This window comes from Colobus angolensis, unplaced genomic scaffold, assembly GCF_000951035.1.
Source record: "Colobus angolensis palliatus isolate OR3802 unplaced genomic scaffold, Cang.pa_1.0 Scaffold87, whole genome shotgun sequence".
Lineage (NCBI taxonomy): Eukaryota > Metazoa > Chordata > Mammalia > Primates > Cercopithecidae > Colobus > Colobus angolensis.
In genome coordinates, this window is record NW_012122598.1 from 2,600,609 (window position 1) to 2,616,322 (window position 15,714).

General features: G+C 49.4%; 1 protein-coding gene across 2 annotated transcripts; it reads left to right on the forward strand.

Moving 5' to 3' along the window:
- The first annotated feature begins 1,990 nt into the window (after nucleotides 1–1,990).
- LOC105503615 (keratin, type II cytoskeletal 1b) lies at nucleotides 1,991–15,638 on the forward strand. 2 transcript variants are annotated; one of them, XM_011930609.1, is made up of 10 exons: nucleotides 1,991–2,577; nucleotides 7,052–7,136; nucleotides 7,419–7,633; nucleotides 8,799–8,859; nucleotides 9,385–9,480; nucleotides 10,453–10,617; nucleotides 12,376–12,501; nucleotides 12,615–12,835; nucleotides 13,278–13,312; nucleotides 13,809–15,638. In XM_011930609.1, the coding sequence occupies exons 3-10, from the start codon at nucleotides 7,575–7,577 to the stop codon at nucleotides 14,069–14,071; spliced, it is 1,026 nt and encodes a 341-aa protein (XP_011785999.1). In that variant the 5' UTR covers nucleotides 1,991–2,577; nucleotides 7,052–7,136; nucleotides 7,419–7,574; the 3' UTR covers nucleotides 14,072–15,638. The 2 variants fall into 2 exon arrangements, with proteins under 2 accessions (XP_011785999.1, XP_011785998.1); XM_011930608.1 differs by lacking the exon at nucleotides 7,052–7,136 and having other exon boundaries at nucleotides 1,997–2,577.
- The last annotated feature ends 76 nt before the right edge of the window (nucleotides 15,639–15,714 follow it).

Genomic DNA, 15,714 nt, shown 5'->3' on the forward strand with positions numbered 1-15,714 from the left:
AAAAAAAAAAAAAAAAAAAATTAGCCAGGCATGGTGGTGGGCACCTGTAATCCCAGTTACTCAGGAGGCTGAGACAGTAGAATCGCTGGAACCCAGGAGGCAGAGGTTGCAGGGAGCCAAGATTGCACCACTGCACTCCAGCCTGGGCAACAGTGTGAGACTGTCTCAAAAAACAAACAAACAAACAAAAAAACAAAATCAAAAGCAAGAAAACTAGGAAAACTCCCACAGTCTCTAAATAAATCAACTCACTTTCCAGTTACTTACAAAGTCTGTCTTATCTGCATTTTTTTTTTTGTGAGAGGGTCTCACTCTTTCGCCCAGGCTGGAGTGCAGTGGCACAATCAGGGTTCACTGCGGCCTTGACCTCCCAGGCTTAATTAATCCTCCTACCTCAGCCCCCCTGACCCCTGGGAGCTGGGACTACAGGCATATGCTACCACGCCTGGTTAATTTTTTGTATTTTTAGTAGAGACGGGGTTTCATCATATTGGCCAGACTGGTCTTGAACTCCTGGGCTTAAGTGATCTGCTCACCTTGACCTCCCACAGTTCTGGGATTACAGGAGTGAGCTATCGCACCTGGCCTTCTGCATTCTTAATTCTTATGAGTTCACAGCACAGACTACATCATGTAGTCTGCCTTTTCCCTTTAATATGGTAAAAGTCGTTTCCGGTTCTGCTGCAGAGTCTCCAACAAGATAATTTAAAATAATTGTATCCAACTGGGCAAGCCATCCCTTAGCCATTTTTCTAAGGCTGGAGATTTTTTCCCCAAGTTAAAAAAATTATCATTACATTTTGGATGAAAGCCATAGCTATTTGAGTCCAGAGGGAAAACACGTTTTTTTGTTGGCAGACACTGATACTCACTGAATGAGCTTCTCCCCAGGATTGCTGTCTGGGATGTGCTTCTCAGAGTGTGAGCACAGATCAGTGCTGGTCTACAGCACTTTGTTATTGCCTTGTGGTAAGCACAGAATTTGAGAGTAGCCTTTTAGAAAATTATTATTGTTGTTGCTATTTTTAGCAGTTAAATAATGTTTTGCTTGCTGAATCTAAAAATCAAAAAAATTGGGGCTTGCATTTTGTGTATCTATCTCTTAAAAATTATCTTTAAGAGGTAATTTATTTAATTCTATTTTACAAAAGTATTGTCTATGAAGAACCAGAAATGATAAAACAGAAAGAGAAATAGTTAGGGATGGTTTGTCTTCTGGTCTAGAAGACAATATTAGGTACTGGTAGATGCTCAACAAATCTTGAACCACCGATTTTTGGTGCTGAAGTACCTTGTGTGGTTTTGTGTTTGAGGAGTCTGAGGCTTATCAAGCAACACACAACGTGAATGACCTTGGGCAGAATCTGTGGGCCTCCACTTGTACTCAGTGACCACAACATTGCACTTCCATGTGATAAAATTTTGGGTGCTCATGGTGATAACTGCAGGGAGCAGAAGCAGTGCGTGGGGAGATGGGAACAAAACTTTTGCCCCACCAGGACAATGCTATGAAAGAAAGTGTTTCCACCTCTGTCCCAGCTGTTGTCCTGAGGTCTCCAGACACTATCTAACTTTGCCCCAGATCTCCCAGGTACACCCCAGAAACAAACAGCTCAATGGTGGAGTTTCTTAGGAAGAGATGAACTGACGATTTGGGGGGAATCTGTATAGGAGTTTCCAGCAATGAGGTCCTGAGAGATTATTGCACTCTGATCTCTAAATGGCAAGAGATGAATGATAAATGATGGAGTTGGGGAAGTTTGTCTGCAGTCTGATTCCTGCAACTCATAGGTGTGAGGTTTTAAACAGATGTTGCTGGCAGGCAAACTAAACATTAATACTCCCCTTTCAGGATTGTAAAGATGCCCAGCCCAGCAATGCCAGCAATGTGTGTGTGTCTATATATAGAGACGGAGCCAGATCCCTTTCAAAGGAGTCAGAGCTCCTTTCCTCTCTGATCTCTGCCTCCTTCCTGCCAGGCTGTTTCTCTTGCTTGCTTATGTGGATGCTCCAGCAACCATGAGCCGCCAATATAGTTCTCAGTCCGCGTTTAGCTCACGGAGCAGGCAGGTTTATCGTACCAGCTTTTCTGCGGGCTCTGGTGGTGGGAGTCGGGCTGGGGGTTCTGTGTGTTATACTCGAGGGAGGTGTGGTGGTGGAGGATATGGGATCCATGGAAGGGGGTTTGGCTCTAGGAGTCTGTATAATCTGGGTGGCAGTAGAAGCATCTCCATTAGTCTAGTGGGGAGGAGTGCCAGTGGTTTCCGCCACGGTGGGGGAGTAGGGGGATTTGGAGGGGTCAGGAGCTTTGGGGTTAGCAGCATTGGGGCTGGTGGCTTTGGAGGTGGTGGCTTTGGAGGAGGTGGTTTTGGGGGTGCTGGATTTGGGGCTAGCAATTTTGGGCTTGGGGGTTTTGGTCCTTCTTGTCCTCCTGGGGGCATCCAAGAGGTGACCATTAACCAGAGCCTCCTAGAGCCACTTCACCTGGAGGTGGACCCTGAAATTCAGAGGATCAAGACCCAGGAGCGGGAGCAGATTATGGTTCTCAACAACAAGTTTGCCTCCTTCATCGACAAAGTGAGTACCTCAGGGGCAGGGAGGGTCACTGGTCACTGACCAAATGACTGAGAGAGATTACACCCTGCCACCTCTCAGCACATCGTGCTGTTTCAGCTTGGTGGTGATACCTGGGACCTTAGGAAATCATTTACCCCATTTGGGCTTCAATTAGTCTTCTTGCAGGGATTTAATTCTATCGTTTCCTTTTGGCAGGAAAGGAGATAAGCAGTGTGAAAATACTCAACAAATACATGGTGTAGTACCCTCATTCTCTTTCACAATTATTCACTTTCCATCCACCCATCCACCAATGCACCCATCCATCCATCCATCTATCCATCCATCCTCATCCACACAATCCATTTATACACACACACACACACACACACACAAACATGTGTTCATCCGTTCATTTACTCATCCATCAAGCCACTCAACTATCTACCCATGCATCCATCCACCCATTCAGCCCACAAATATTTTCTAAGCATCTGTGATAGAGTAGATACTGTGCCAGGTGCTACAGGTGACTAGGACACAGGGCCTGACATCTAAAAGGAAGATAATTATGACAGTGCGTGTGAAGTGTGTCAATAGGGGAAGTACTCTCTGGGACATGGTAGCTCAAAGGAGGGTGTCATGAGCTCTGCCTGCTGAGTCTGGAAGACGGAGGAAAAGTTAAATGGGTTCTAATTTTAGTATATGTGCTGCCGAAGCAAGTACAAGTTAAATGGGTTGTTAGGGCAGAGGGGATTTTCAGGCAGAAAGACCAGGAGGCATAAAATTGTGACGCCTTTAGGGAATTTCAAACGGTTACAATTCCTGGAGAAAATGGGATACCAGGGGGTGGATGAGAGAAGCAGAGATGAAGCCACAGAGCCAGGGCAGGAGAAGCAGGCAGGGCATGGTGAATGCCCTGGTGGTGGGTATCTGTTGGGGCTAAAGTCAACAGCATGCAATGTAGGGTTCTGTCTGAGTCCCCCCTTTTGGCTCATCAAGGGCCAATGATGGGCCAGATGGAGACACAGAAGCCCCCGTCCCTAGTTCCCTGTTGAAACTTCAGATTAGGTCCAAAGCAGCAACAGAGGCTGGTGAACTCACCATGGTGAAGACCTCCCTCCAGCATCTCCTTTTGTCTGGAGGTCGAGGCACAGCGGCCACTAGCACCTCCCCCGGAGGAGTTTTGCCTCCAGGGATGCAATGGGAAGCCCCACAGAGCACCAAGGCCACTTGCACAGTCAGTGACTTTCCCTCAGTCACCACAGGAGTTCGGTGCTGAGGCCAGAGCTTGACCTGTGGCCTGAAGGGGAAGGGTAGCTGTGGCCAGAGGCCATGCTGGGTGGCAGGGCAGGCCTCTGGTATCTGGGCAGATGCTGGGGATGGGACAGTGTGTGAGCAGGTGGAGGAGGGTGAGGGTGCTGAGGCCCAGAGGCTGCTGAAGAGGAGCGCAACACAGCAGCGTGCTCCTGTGGCTTCTGATCACACTGCGTGGGAAATGTGGCTGAGTACCACCACGCTTCAGGCACAGGTGGGGGTTAGAGGGTTTCACTGGAGCAAGGAGTCACTACTGGGAGCTCACGACTGGGCCAAGAGAGAAGCAGGGAGGAGAGAGGGCTGGAAAATAACCACAGGCCGCTGGCAACTGACCTCCTGAGGCTCACCCAACTGTGGCCTCTGCCATGAACAGGGTGTCTGTCCAGTTGCATGGCATGGAGCAGTGGGCAGAGGCTAAGGTGCAAGAGACCTAGGTCTCTTGTCCTTTGAAGGGCATGGCCTGTGATGACTATGAGGAGAGGCTCCTCAGCCAGGTGGGTTGTGACCTGACTGGAAGGTAGAAGGCTTCTATGACAGGTGACTTCTGACTCTGCTTTCCAAACTGGTCTTCCTGCTTTCACCCTTGACCCTTGTATAGCCTATGCTTGACACTACAGCAGAGCCATCCTTTAAAAGTATGTCACACCACTCTTCCATTTGAATCCTCCAGTGGCTTTTTGTCTCAACTGTAGGGAAAGCCCAAGTCCTATAAGGCCCTATATTATCTGCCCTTTAACCTGCGGCTGCTGCTAAGCCCACACTTACATTTGTGGAATCAGGTCACATTGCCCTCCCTGGGTGGAACAGCTTTCAGGATACAACCGCTAGTGAGCAGAATGAGGCCTGGAAAATAGCCTCCAGGCTTCCAACTCATTATTGTCTGCAGTGTCCTGTGCCCCTCTTCCTCCTCAGCTGCTCTCTTGCTCACCAGCATCCAAGGCTCAGTTCTGTCTCAAGGTCTTTGCACCTGCCATTCCCTCTGCTAAGAGAGGCCCACCTTCCTCCCTTACCTTCTGTGGGTCTTTGCTCAGATGCCACAGTTTCAGTGGGGACTTCCCTGACCATCACTTCTGCATTCCTATGCCCCGGCCCTGTGTGACTCCATAGTCCCTGCAGCTGTCTGAGGCACTGTCTTTTTTACATGATTGTTTCTTTATCGTTATCTCTCTAAATAGAATGCAAACTCCTAGAAAGCAGGGATTTTGCCTGTTTTGCTTAATACCAAATACCTAGCACCCAGAATAGTGCCTGACACATGAGAATTGCTCAATAAATAGAAGCTGGATGACAAATAGGGTCAGTGCTGGACGCTCAGAGAGTGGAAATGGAGCCAAAGGCTTTCTAGAACCAATGACAAGGGGATAGGGCCTCAGGAAGGAAAGGAGGGGTCCAGCTCTTCCCCCTGGGACACTGGGCTGGCCTTGCTCAGCTGATCCTTAGACCTCTATGCCAGGGATGGCGAGTGGTCTGGATAGCCCACACCAGCAGGCAATTCTAAAACCTTTTGCACTTCATGAGTGCATGACACTTTTTGTCTTCTCTGTGTTGGGCGTTGTGTGGGTCCACTGTGTCCCCTGGAGAACAAAGTAGATATAGGCCTGCCCTCATGGGGTCCAGTGCAGCCCAGGAGAGAGATGCTCACACACTGCTGCATGACTGCAAGTCTCAACAGATTTAGAAAGGCAAGGAACAAGGGGATGCAAAGGGGACACACTGGTGGAATGCCACCTCAGGTGAGGTCTAAAGGGTGAGTAGGAGTTTGCTGGGCAAAGAGTTGAGGAGAACTGGAGTGCTGAGGGCACTGGGAGGTCCCTGTGCAGGGGAAGGGCACTGAAGCAGAGGGTGGGCAAGAAGGTCGCTCAGCAGCATGCCTCATTCCATCTGTGCTAGCTGAACTGCCCTTGAGTTTTGCTGGTAGGACACAGACCAGGAGTGTTTTGAGGAACCTGGGGAAAAACACAGTGGCTTTCACTGATTGTTCTAGTGGTTAAGGCACTCCCTGCAGCCAGACTTTGCCTTTGCAGTTTGGGTGGCCTGATGAGAACCACAGTGTCTTCTATGAACTCCTGGGATATTGCGGGTGGGTACCTGGGCTAAAGCCAGAGCACCCAGAGTTGTGTCACTGCTCCCTCGTTGTTTTATGTGGAGAATCTCCATGGGACCACAGGATTCTTTCTTTTGGTCCCCACAATGCCACTGCCACTGAGCACAGTGAATGAGTGCTGAATTGATTTCTTCACTCCCTGGGAGTGCCACCACAGAGTAAAAACAGAGAGTGGCAGGAATTTCTCACGGTGTTGTGAGCTGTGCTGACAAGCCTGGGAGAGCTGCTTGCGTAATCTCTTGCTTTGATAAGGCCAGCAAAAATGAGCCATGGGAGGTGGTGTTGTCTGCAAACATTTTCCAGCCTAGAGTCAGAATGCAAAGGGAGCTAACCAGGGTTGGCCCCTCAGACGGGCAGATTCTCAAAGGCCAAGGGATTTGGGGGACCCTCACTAGTGTTATGTGGTAAGGGAGTGTCTTCAGAGTTCCGTTCCGATCACACAAAGCAGTAGGTTTGCCCCTTTACACAGTACCCGGAGGAGGAAGCTGGATTCTGGAGGGTGTGTGTTTTTGCGCGTGCGTGCCCGCATGCGGCGGAGCAAAGTCTGGAGGCAGCACCACTGCTTCTATCAGGGCACTGGAGTGGAGGCTCCACAATGTGTAGCTGGCTGAGGAAAGGTGGAGGCTGGTCATTACCATGCCAAGGACAAGCCACACATTTTGCATAGCCAGCTGCCTTACTGGGCCCCTTATCTTACCTTCATATCCACAATTCTGGGAGAAGAGGTGGTGAAAATATTGAGTGAAGTCCACTCTCCATTTCCCGGGAAATAGCAAGTGGGTAGTTCTCAAACACCTGACAACCCAAGTCCTCACTTTGGGGCACTTGACTGCATTAGACTTTTAAAAAAATGAGAACATTTGCCTTAAAAATTCTGTCTGCATTATAAAAGCATTTAAATGAGTTACTTTCCTGACAAACATCCTGGCAGACAGCAGAGGTGGTGGCGACTGCAGAGCAGGGGCACCCAAGCAAGTGTGCTCAGGAATTAGTTTAATGTTCTAAGCCAAATTGATCCTTCTTGCTTTTTCTTTCTTCCTCTCCTCTATCGCATAATGCATTTTGACCACAAAGAGAAAGGAGCTTTGGGGTCATCAGTGTCTCAGATGCTCCGAAACACCATTTCCTTACGTTGGCATGGATAAATTGAGCTTGGAGGGCGAGTGCTCTATGATGTAAATGAAGGAGGTGATTTACCTTCAAAACCAGAGTGAGCTTAGTGTCAATTTTAGGCAAGCTGACCGTACAGCCATTGGCCATCAGAAACCACATTGCCCTCTGTGTGTCTCAATCCCAGAGAAAAGGAAGCTCTCTCTGACTCTTGGAGGAGCCATCCTGATTCTCTGAGGTCTGGATGTGTTGAGAGGCTATGGATCCCCCTACTCATGGGGGAGCTGCTCTGATCCATGGCCTGGGGTGGGCTGGGGTCTCTTGCTCTTAGGTGCGATTCCTGGAGCAGCAGAACCAGGTGCTACAAACAAAATGGGAGTTGCTGCAGCAGGTGAACACCTCAACTGGAACCAACAACCTGGAGCCCCTCTTGGAGAACTATATCAGTGACCTGCGGAAGCAGGTGGATTTGCTCAATGCGGAGCAGATGCGCCAGAACACAGAGGTCAGGAGCATGCAGGATGTCGTGGAGGACTACAAGAGCAAGTGAGACTCCAGGCAGGGCAAAACAGGGGAGAAGCATGGCCGGAAATTCGTCACAGGGGCAAGACATTCTGCTTTAGTGTTTATGTGTAAAGGTAGGGGAGTGGGACATGCAGGCTCTGCACTGCACAACTGCAGGAGGCGCTGTTTTGTATGTGGCAACCCAGGTAGATGATATTGGCAGCCAGCTGTCAATCGCATTGGGTGGGGAGGGGCAGGATAGCTTCATGGATGTTGAAGCCAAGTAAGCCTGATTTCCAGTGTGGGCTCTTCCACTTACTAGCTGCCTACAAATTCATCTTTTTAAGCCTCTGGTGTTCACGTTAGTAATGTGGGAAGAGCAAGAACCTCCCTTGTTGGATTGTTGTGGGTAGATCTCTGGTTCTCAGACTTGAGCATGCATCAGTTTGCTGGAATCAGATTGCTGGGCTCTGCCCCCCGAGTTTTTGATTCAGCAGATATGGGAGAGTGTTTGTACTTCTAACATGTTTCCAAGTGGTGCTGATGCTGGTGGATTGGGGACCACACTTTGGGAACTGCCGGTTTTGAATGAAATGATGCTTAATAAGTTCTTAGTACTGTGCCTGCACACCCCTACCAGTCAATAAACCCTAGCTATTATGACCATAAACAGTAGGGGTGACAGGAGTTGTCGAATTCCAGATCAGCCACTCTGAGCTGTGCAGGCAGCCGAGCCTCTCCCTTCCTCTTCTTCCCCATGTGGGGTGCAGGGTGCTTCTCTCCCATCACCTTGGCATGCTTACTGTGTCGTGCCAGTGGAGATCCAAGTGTGTGTGAGTCAATGAGGGAAAAATGGAATCCACACTGGAGGTGCTGGTGGGGGGTGGGGCACAGAATTGTAGGTTAAATTTTTTCTCTTCAAAAATATTTAGTATAAGTGATTGTTATTTCATGTTCTCAATTTTAAGTAATGAATGAGTTTGATACACTTACAAAGGTAAAACATCAAAATAAAAGGAGACATTCCAGGGACCTTCTCTGTGGCTCTGGGCTTTCCATGTTGGCCTGGGGTCCCCTCTGTTGGCCCACAGACCCAGGAGTTGGCTCTGCCCTCATCCATGAGAGCGCCAGCCTCCTGGAATGGACAGCCAGCACCTTGAGCAGGGTTCTCTGAGCTCAGGACTGTACTCCTTGCCTCGCCTGACAGGTATGAGGACGAAATCAACAAGAGGACTGGCAGCGAGAATGACTTTGTTGTCCTGAAGAAGGTGAGGGAAAGGGGAGTCCCAAGGGTGGCTGTGGACCCAGGAGGCTGCGGGGAGTGAGGAATCCCTATGGGATGCTCTGTGGCAATGGCAGGGTGGCCTCTGTGGCAATGGCAGGGTGGCCTCTGTGGCCGGCTTGCTGTGTGTGATGCCTAAATGTGGGGCCCTTACACTAAAACCGACACTGATAATGACTCTTTAGGAAGCCTTAAGTTTGTATCTCTCTGGGGTCCTGAAAGTGAAATGAAGTGAAATGACAGCTTTTGAATGTCAGTTACGTGTAGCCTTGGGACCCGGGGAAGGACCTGGGGTGTTGGGTGTGACTGACTGAGATGTGGAGGTTGGTGTCACATCTCCTTCTGGCCAGGAAAGCCAGGACATGTAGATCCCTTATTGGAGTGAGGTGATGAATTTTTGAAGTAAGGAAATAAACCCAGAGTGGCTCTGCCACTTGCCTGAGCCACCCAGTTAGCTGGTGGTAGGCAATGCCTGGGCAATAAAGTCAAACTGTTTCTGCCTGCTATTCAGGATGTGGACGCTGCTTATGTGAGCAAAGTGGACCTGGAGTCCAGGGTGGACACTCTGACTGGGGAGGTCAATTTCTTGAAGTATTTATTTTTGACGGTGAGTTAAGCGTTTATAAGAACCCCCTTTCTTTTCTCACATCTCACAAGGAGTATGGACTATAAGAGGCGAGGTCTGAAACCCAACACTACCCACTAGGGACTCATCTCCCCAGGTACCCCAACTCTGTGGGCCTGGAGTCAGCCATCCTCTCCACCCTAATCCTCAGAATCCCCAGGTTGCAGTAATGGAGATGGAAGGCTGGGAGAATCCTGAGTTAGGTGGAGGCGAACCTGTCCCTGGTTCATGGCTTTCAATCTGTCTGGGAAATCACCCAGACATATAAGGGGCAAAACCAACCAGAAATCTTCATTAATTCTCGGGAGCTGATGGAGCTGTTAGGAAACTCTGTGGGAGGTGACAGTGTGAGTGTCAAAGGGAGTGACCTTAGTGGTGGGGGATCAAACACTCTGTCACCCAGTGCTCTTTTGCCTGTGTCTAATTTGGGGGTACGTGCTCTGGGCCAGATGCTGTGTCAGAAATTTATGTTATGGGCATCTCCATTCCACACATGGGAAAACTGAGGCACTGAAGGGTTAAATTACTTGCTTGGTTACCTTGCTAGTAAATGGTAGAGCCAAGACTCAAAAGTGAGTCCAAGTGGCTCGTCAACTGGAGTCCATTCTACTGCCTCAGAGAGCTCATGTGATTTCAAGGAACAGGCATACCTGCCAAGGATCCCAGCTAACTATGGTGGCCAAGTCAGAGCAAGGCAGAGTGGCAGTTGCAGGAGAGGTGTGATGGGGAGATGGTATCTGAAGGGCTCCAGGTTTAGGCTCCTTCCTTCTCCCTGGAGGCAGTTAAGACTCTCCCTATTATCTCTCATTGCACACAACAATTCCAAGAGTTTTTCCCCAAGACTACCTGGCCCAGGCTTCTGGCTTCCCCCGAGAGCCTTGAGGGAGCAGCAGAGGAAAACTGAGGCCCCCAGAGGAGAATGGAAGGAGTCAGCCTGTGTGCCATGCCTCGCAGGAGCTGTCTCAGATGCAGACTCACATCAGCGACACCAACGTCATCCTGTCCATGGACAATAATCGCTCCCTGGACCTGGACAGCATCATTGATGCAGTGCGAACCCAGTACGAGCTGATTGCACAGAGAAGCAAGGACGAGGCCGAAGCCCTGTACCAGACCAAGGTGGGTACGGCCCCCAGATCTGGTGCCCAGAAAACCAGATTCTTCCCAGAATTGTCTTTCTCTTATTGCATTGTCTTTCTTATTTCTGAAGTAAAATGTGTTTGTTATACAAATTCTACAAATTACATGTAAAGATTACCCATCTCTCACTACCGCTATTGATATGTTAATATCTCTTCTGCCAGTTCTTTGTAGCTGTTAAGCTAGTGCAAAAGTAATTGCAGTTCTTGCCATTAAAAGTAATGATAAGAACTGCAATTACTTTTGCACCAACCCAATAATGTTTATTGAGAACTCATTTGTGTTAGGCACTGCACAAAGTGCTTTACCTAATATATATATTATTTCATTCAATCCTTACAACAACCAATGAGGTAAGAATTTCATTATCACAATTTTATAATAGATACTAGTGCGTGAGATTACTTAATTTCTCTAAGGCCTTGTAGCTAGTAAATGGCAGAGCCACAGCTTAATTAAACTCGGGTTTGTGTCTACAAACCCATTCCCCTCACCACTAGAATGATTTTTATTCTTTTTTTCATAATGGTATCTATTAAAACATACTTTTTTTTACTTTCTCTCTTTTTTTTTTTTGTTTGAGATGGAAACTCGCTCTGTCTCCCAGGCTGGAGTGCAGTGGCGTGATCTCAGTTCACTACAGACTCTGCCTCCTGGGTCCAAGCGGTTCTCCTGCCTCAGCCTCCTCAGTAGCTGGGATTACAGGTGCACACCACCACACCAAGCTAATTTTTGTATTTTTAGTAGTGATAGGGTTTTGCCATGTTGGCCAGGCTGTACTTTCTCTTTTACTTATCGCATATGGATACCTTTCTCTGACACTAAATAATCTGCTGCATTTTTAACAGCCTGGTATTATATTGTAAGACTACACCCTCCCTTATTAGACCAACCTCTTTGTGGCTAAGTTGTTGGGCACATCTTTGGTTACTTCTTTACCATAAACTGACCTGGATCTTTTTGGATGGTGAATCCTCTGGTTGAAAGGGCATGGCTGACAGTCCAGTCACTAAATTCTGAACAACTAGCATTGATGATTGGCTTTGAGGATGATCTGTGGCCAACTCCAATCCTGGCTGCCCATTGTCCCACTGTCCTGCAGACAGTGTTCTGGGGTGGAATGGATTTCGACCTTAGACTGGGAGGCAGATGGCCAGCAGTGAAAACAGCAGAATGCAGATTCCCTCAAGTTGACGCTTCTCCCACTCACTTCAAAACCCTGTCCTGGGGGTGGAGTTTTGACTGATGGGGCAATACAGAGACAGAAACAGAGATGGAGGGGAAATGGGACTGAACGTGGAGCAGGTGGAGGGCCTCTGGGACATAAGGTCCTGCCAGATTGCTAGGGAGATCATCCTGGAAAAGGGTGGGAAGCTATACAGTGGATGGAAAGAGTGAGGGGGTCTCAGTGTGGGTAAGGACCAACATGAAGGCTTAGATGTGTGAAAAAGTATTAGAAAGGGCATCACGAAGCAGGTTTGTCTGGCTGGGATGAGAGTCTGCCCAGAGACAGGTGGGAATGCAGGAGGCTTGGTATGGTGTGAGCATGTGCATGTATACATGTGTTTGCAGCCCGGGTGAGGGAGGTTTGGTATAGCTGTGAGTGTGTATGTAGGGGCGACCACAGCACAAGATGGGTGAGAATCTCCCAGGGGAGAGCAACCCAGACCTACTCCCTCCTGGAAGGGCTTGTGGTGGGCAGCACATGCTGACCATGATGCTGCCTTTGGCCCCTAGTACCAGGAGCTCCAGATCACGGCAGGGAGACATGGAGATGACCTGAAGAACAGCAAGATGGAGATTGCAGAGCTCAACTGCACTGTTCAGAGGCTGCAGGCAGAGATCAGCAATGTGAAGAAGCAGGTGGGATGGGTGCTCAGGGAAGGCTGACTAAGCCCTGCACCTCCCACAATGCCCTGCCAGATCGAGCTCTAGAAACTCAACCCTAAAATGGTCTCTGACTGTCTCCGGAGCAGATTGAACAGATGCAGTCACTCATTTCGGATGCCGAGGAGAGAGGCGAACAGGCCCTCCAGGATGCGCGGCAGAAGCTGCAGGACCTGGAGGAGGCCCTGCAGCAGTCCAAGGAGGAGCTGGCCCGGCTGCTGCGTGACTACCAGGCCATGCTAGGGGCCAAGCTGTCCCTGGATGTGGAGATCGCCACCTACCGCCAGCTGCTGGAGGGCGAGGAGAGCAGGTGGGTCCCGCAGCTGTGTTTCTGGGGCTAAGGCTTGATATGCACCCATGAAACTGTGGGACTGGCTATTTGGCTATTTGGAGAAAAGATAAGCCCCACCTTTTTGGGAAGATTGGTAGCCCAGGGTGAGCAGAAACATTCCAGTTAGAGGCAGACGCTGTGTGAGTTGGCAAGGTAGGGAGAAGTCATTGTTATCATTCCTCTGCCTCCAAGTAGAATGTCCTTATACCCCAACCCAAGTCACTGCAGCTCGGTATTCACCCCCAATGCTAAAAGTCTTCATGAAAACGCTGAAAATTCTCTCGGCTCTACTGGCTTCCTGCTCTCATGCACACAAATTTCCCTAAGGCTTGGGGACACCTCTGATCCGGATGTTTGTGGGCCACCGCCTTCCCTCCTCAGGCCCTGTGGGTCTGGCTGACCCTGTGCTTTGGTTTTACAGGATGTCAGGAGAGCTGCAGAGCCATGTGAGCATCTGTAAGTAGCAGAACCCAGGGACAGAGAAAGGCTGGCAGTCCTGGGTGAAGGGAGGGCGGGGAGGTGGCCAGCAGAGAACTGAAAGTCTGGCATTTTAGCTTCCAGTCTTGTACAACAGTACAAGTAAGCAAGTGTAATGGCAAAGTCTGGAAGAATTCATTTGAAATAAATGGTTGTGATTTCAGGTCTACTTATCTTAATTGTTATGATGCCTTTTATTTTTTATTTTTTATTTTTATTTTTTAAATGATGCCTAGGAATCAGCAGTGGCTAGAACTCTTTAGGGTATATATTCAATAAACAATGAAAGTGTGTTGCTGAGAGGAACCCTGGCATTCCTTTGTAGTATGAAGAATAATTTTCAAGTGGGAACACTTTCAATTTTCAATGTATCGGTTTGCAAGTCGATACCACGGGTGATGGAGGATGGAGGAGGCTGCAGGTGAAGGGGTGGGTGCAGGTGGGTGACCTCGTGTGCACTGTCCCCTCCCCACAGCGGTGCAGAACAGCCAAGTGAGCATCAGCGGCGGCGCGGGAGGCAGCGGCAGCTACGTCTCTGGAGGCTACGGCGGCGGCAGCGGTGGGGGCTATGGCGGTGGAAGAAGTTACCGCGGAGGCGGCGCACGACGGGGCAGTGGAGGCGGTTATGGCAGCGGCGGCGGGAGCTACGGAGGGAGCGGCAGAAGCAGCGGTGGATCCTCGCGCGTGCAGATCATCCAGACCTCCACCAACACCTCCCACAGGCGGATCCTGGAGTAGAGGCCTCGTTTCTGCCATACCTCACGCCTGCACCCGCGTCGCCCTCTCCTCAAACTCCTCCCCTCCACGCCCTTCCTGACTCCCTGTCGTTCACTTTTCTTGATGCGTCTCAGCAATTTTGCCAATAAATTAGACTCTAATGGGGGGAAGCAGGGTGGATAAGCCCAAACAGCAGATCTCTTTGGAGGGCACTGGCTTGCAGTTAGAGTAACAGCTAGGCACATTCTCACTCAGACTCCCTTCAGCTGGCCCTGCTGCTGTTCCTGCTCCCACCTTTTTGGGAAGATCGGTAGCCCAGGGTGAGCAGAAACATTCCAGTTAGAGGCAGAGGCTGTGTGAGTTAGCAGGTTAGGGAGAAGTCATGGCTATCATTCCTCTGCCTCCAAATAGAATGCCCTTATGCCCCAACTCAAGCCACTGCAGCTAAGTATTGATCCACAATGCTAAAAGACACCAGGCATCTAGTTTAGCGATGGAGGGAAATAGCCTGTAAAGCATCGACAAGGCACATAATGGAGAGTTGGTATCTCAGCCCCAGGCTCCTTTTGCCACACCTGGGCTGCTCTGTGAACAAGAATCCACGCCCCCTGCCCTTCTGGGGGCCACAAGATGATCCCTTTGGGGGAAGTTGCTGATTGCAGGACAAGCTAGCTTGGTAAGGAAAACCTCTGCACCAGCAGCCTATTCCTGCCTCTTGGTCCATAGCCTCATGCACTCATGTTGATGGAAAGTATAGATTTACTGCCCACATCAGATATCTGTAAGGCATCACTGTCCTGATTCTGAACCTCTGTCTCAGGAAGCATTCTCCCCTGTGTAAACAACTCAAGGTGGGAGTATTTCAGAGGGCATGGGGTCACGAATCCTCACCCAGAGGGAAGCCTGTTTTAGCAGTGGATGCGGGAGTTGATGAACAGACAAGCAAGTTCTGCTTCTGTCCTGTTTCCTCCTGACAGCTCCATTCCTTGAAAGCCTGACCCTTCCTAAGCTCTGCTTCATAACCACTCTGAGAATTGTCCCATGTGGTGGGCACGTGAAGCCCAGCTCTGTTCCATCCAGGTGCCTTGGGCCTGAGAAGTCTGAGGATCTGACTTGGGTCTTGGAAGGGTTCCAACCCCAAGTCAGTCAGGAAGCTGCCCGTTTTTTTTTTTTTTTTTGCAAGGCAGTTTAATGCCCTTTCTCAGACCTCTCTAGTCCCTCCCGCCCTCTGTTCTCTGTGGCTGTGAGCACTTTGTGAGAATTTGACTCTTAATTTTGAATCTTATGTAAGAGGCTTGAGATGTGCTGGAGAGGGTAGGAAGAGGAAAGTATCAGCCCACTAACAGGTCTTGAGAGTCAGAATGTAGCTTTGCTTTTAAGATCTGGAGTCACCTTCACTTGCTAACTGAGTCCTAACACAACTTCCAAGTCCATGATTCTCTTGGGGCATTGGATGGGCGCAGTGTGGGTCTCTTAGGCAGTGCTTGTGATTTCATCGTTTCCTGGTTCAAAATTGTACTGTCAAGGGGCAGCATTTCTGGTATTTCTATAATAAATTTTTCTGTGATCTCAAACTGCTGTTTGGTCAGGAGATGCATTATTTCTTCTTCTCCTTCCCCTTCTTATCCTTCACTTTCCTCCTCTTCTCCCTCCTCCTCCTCCCT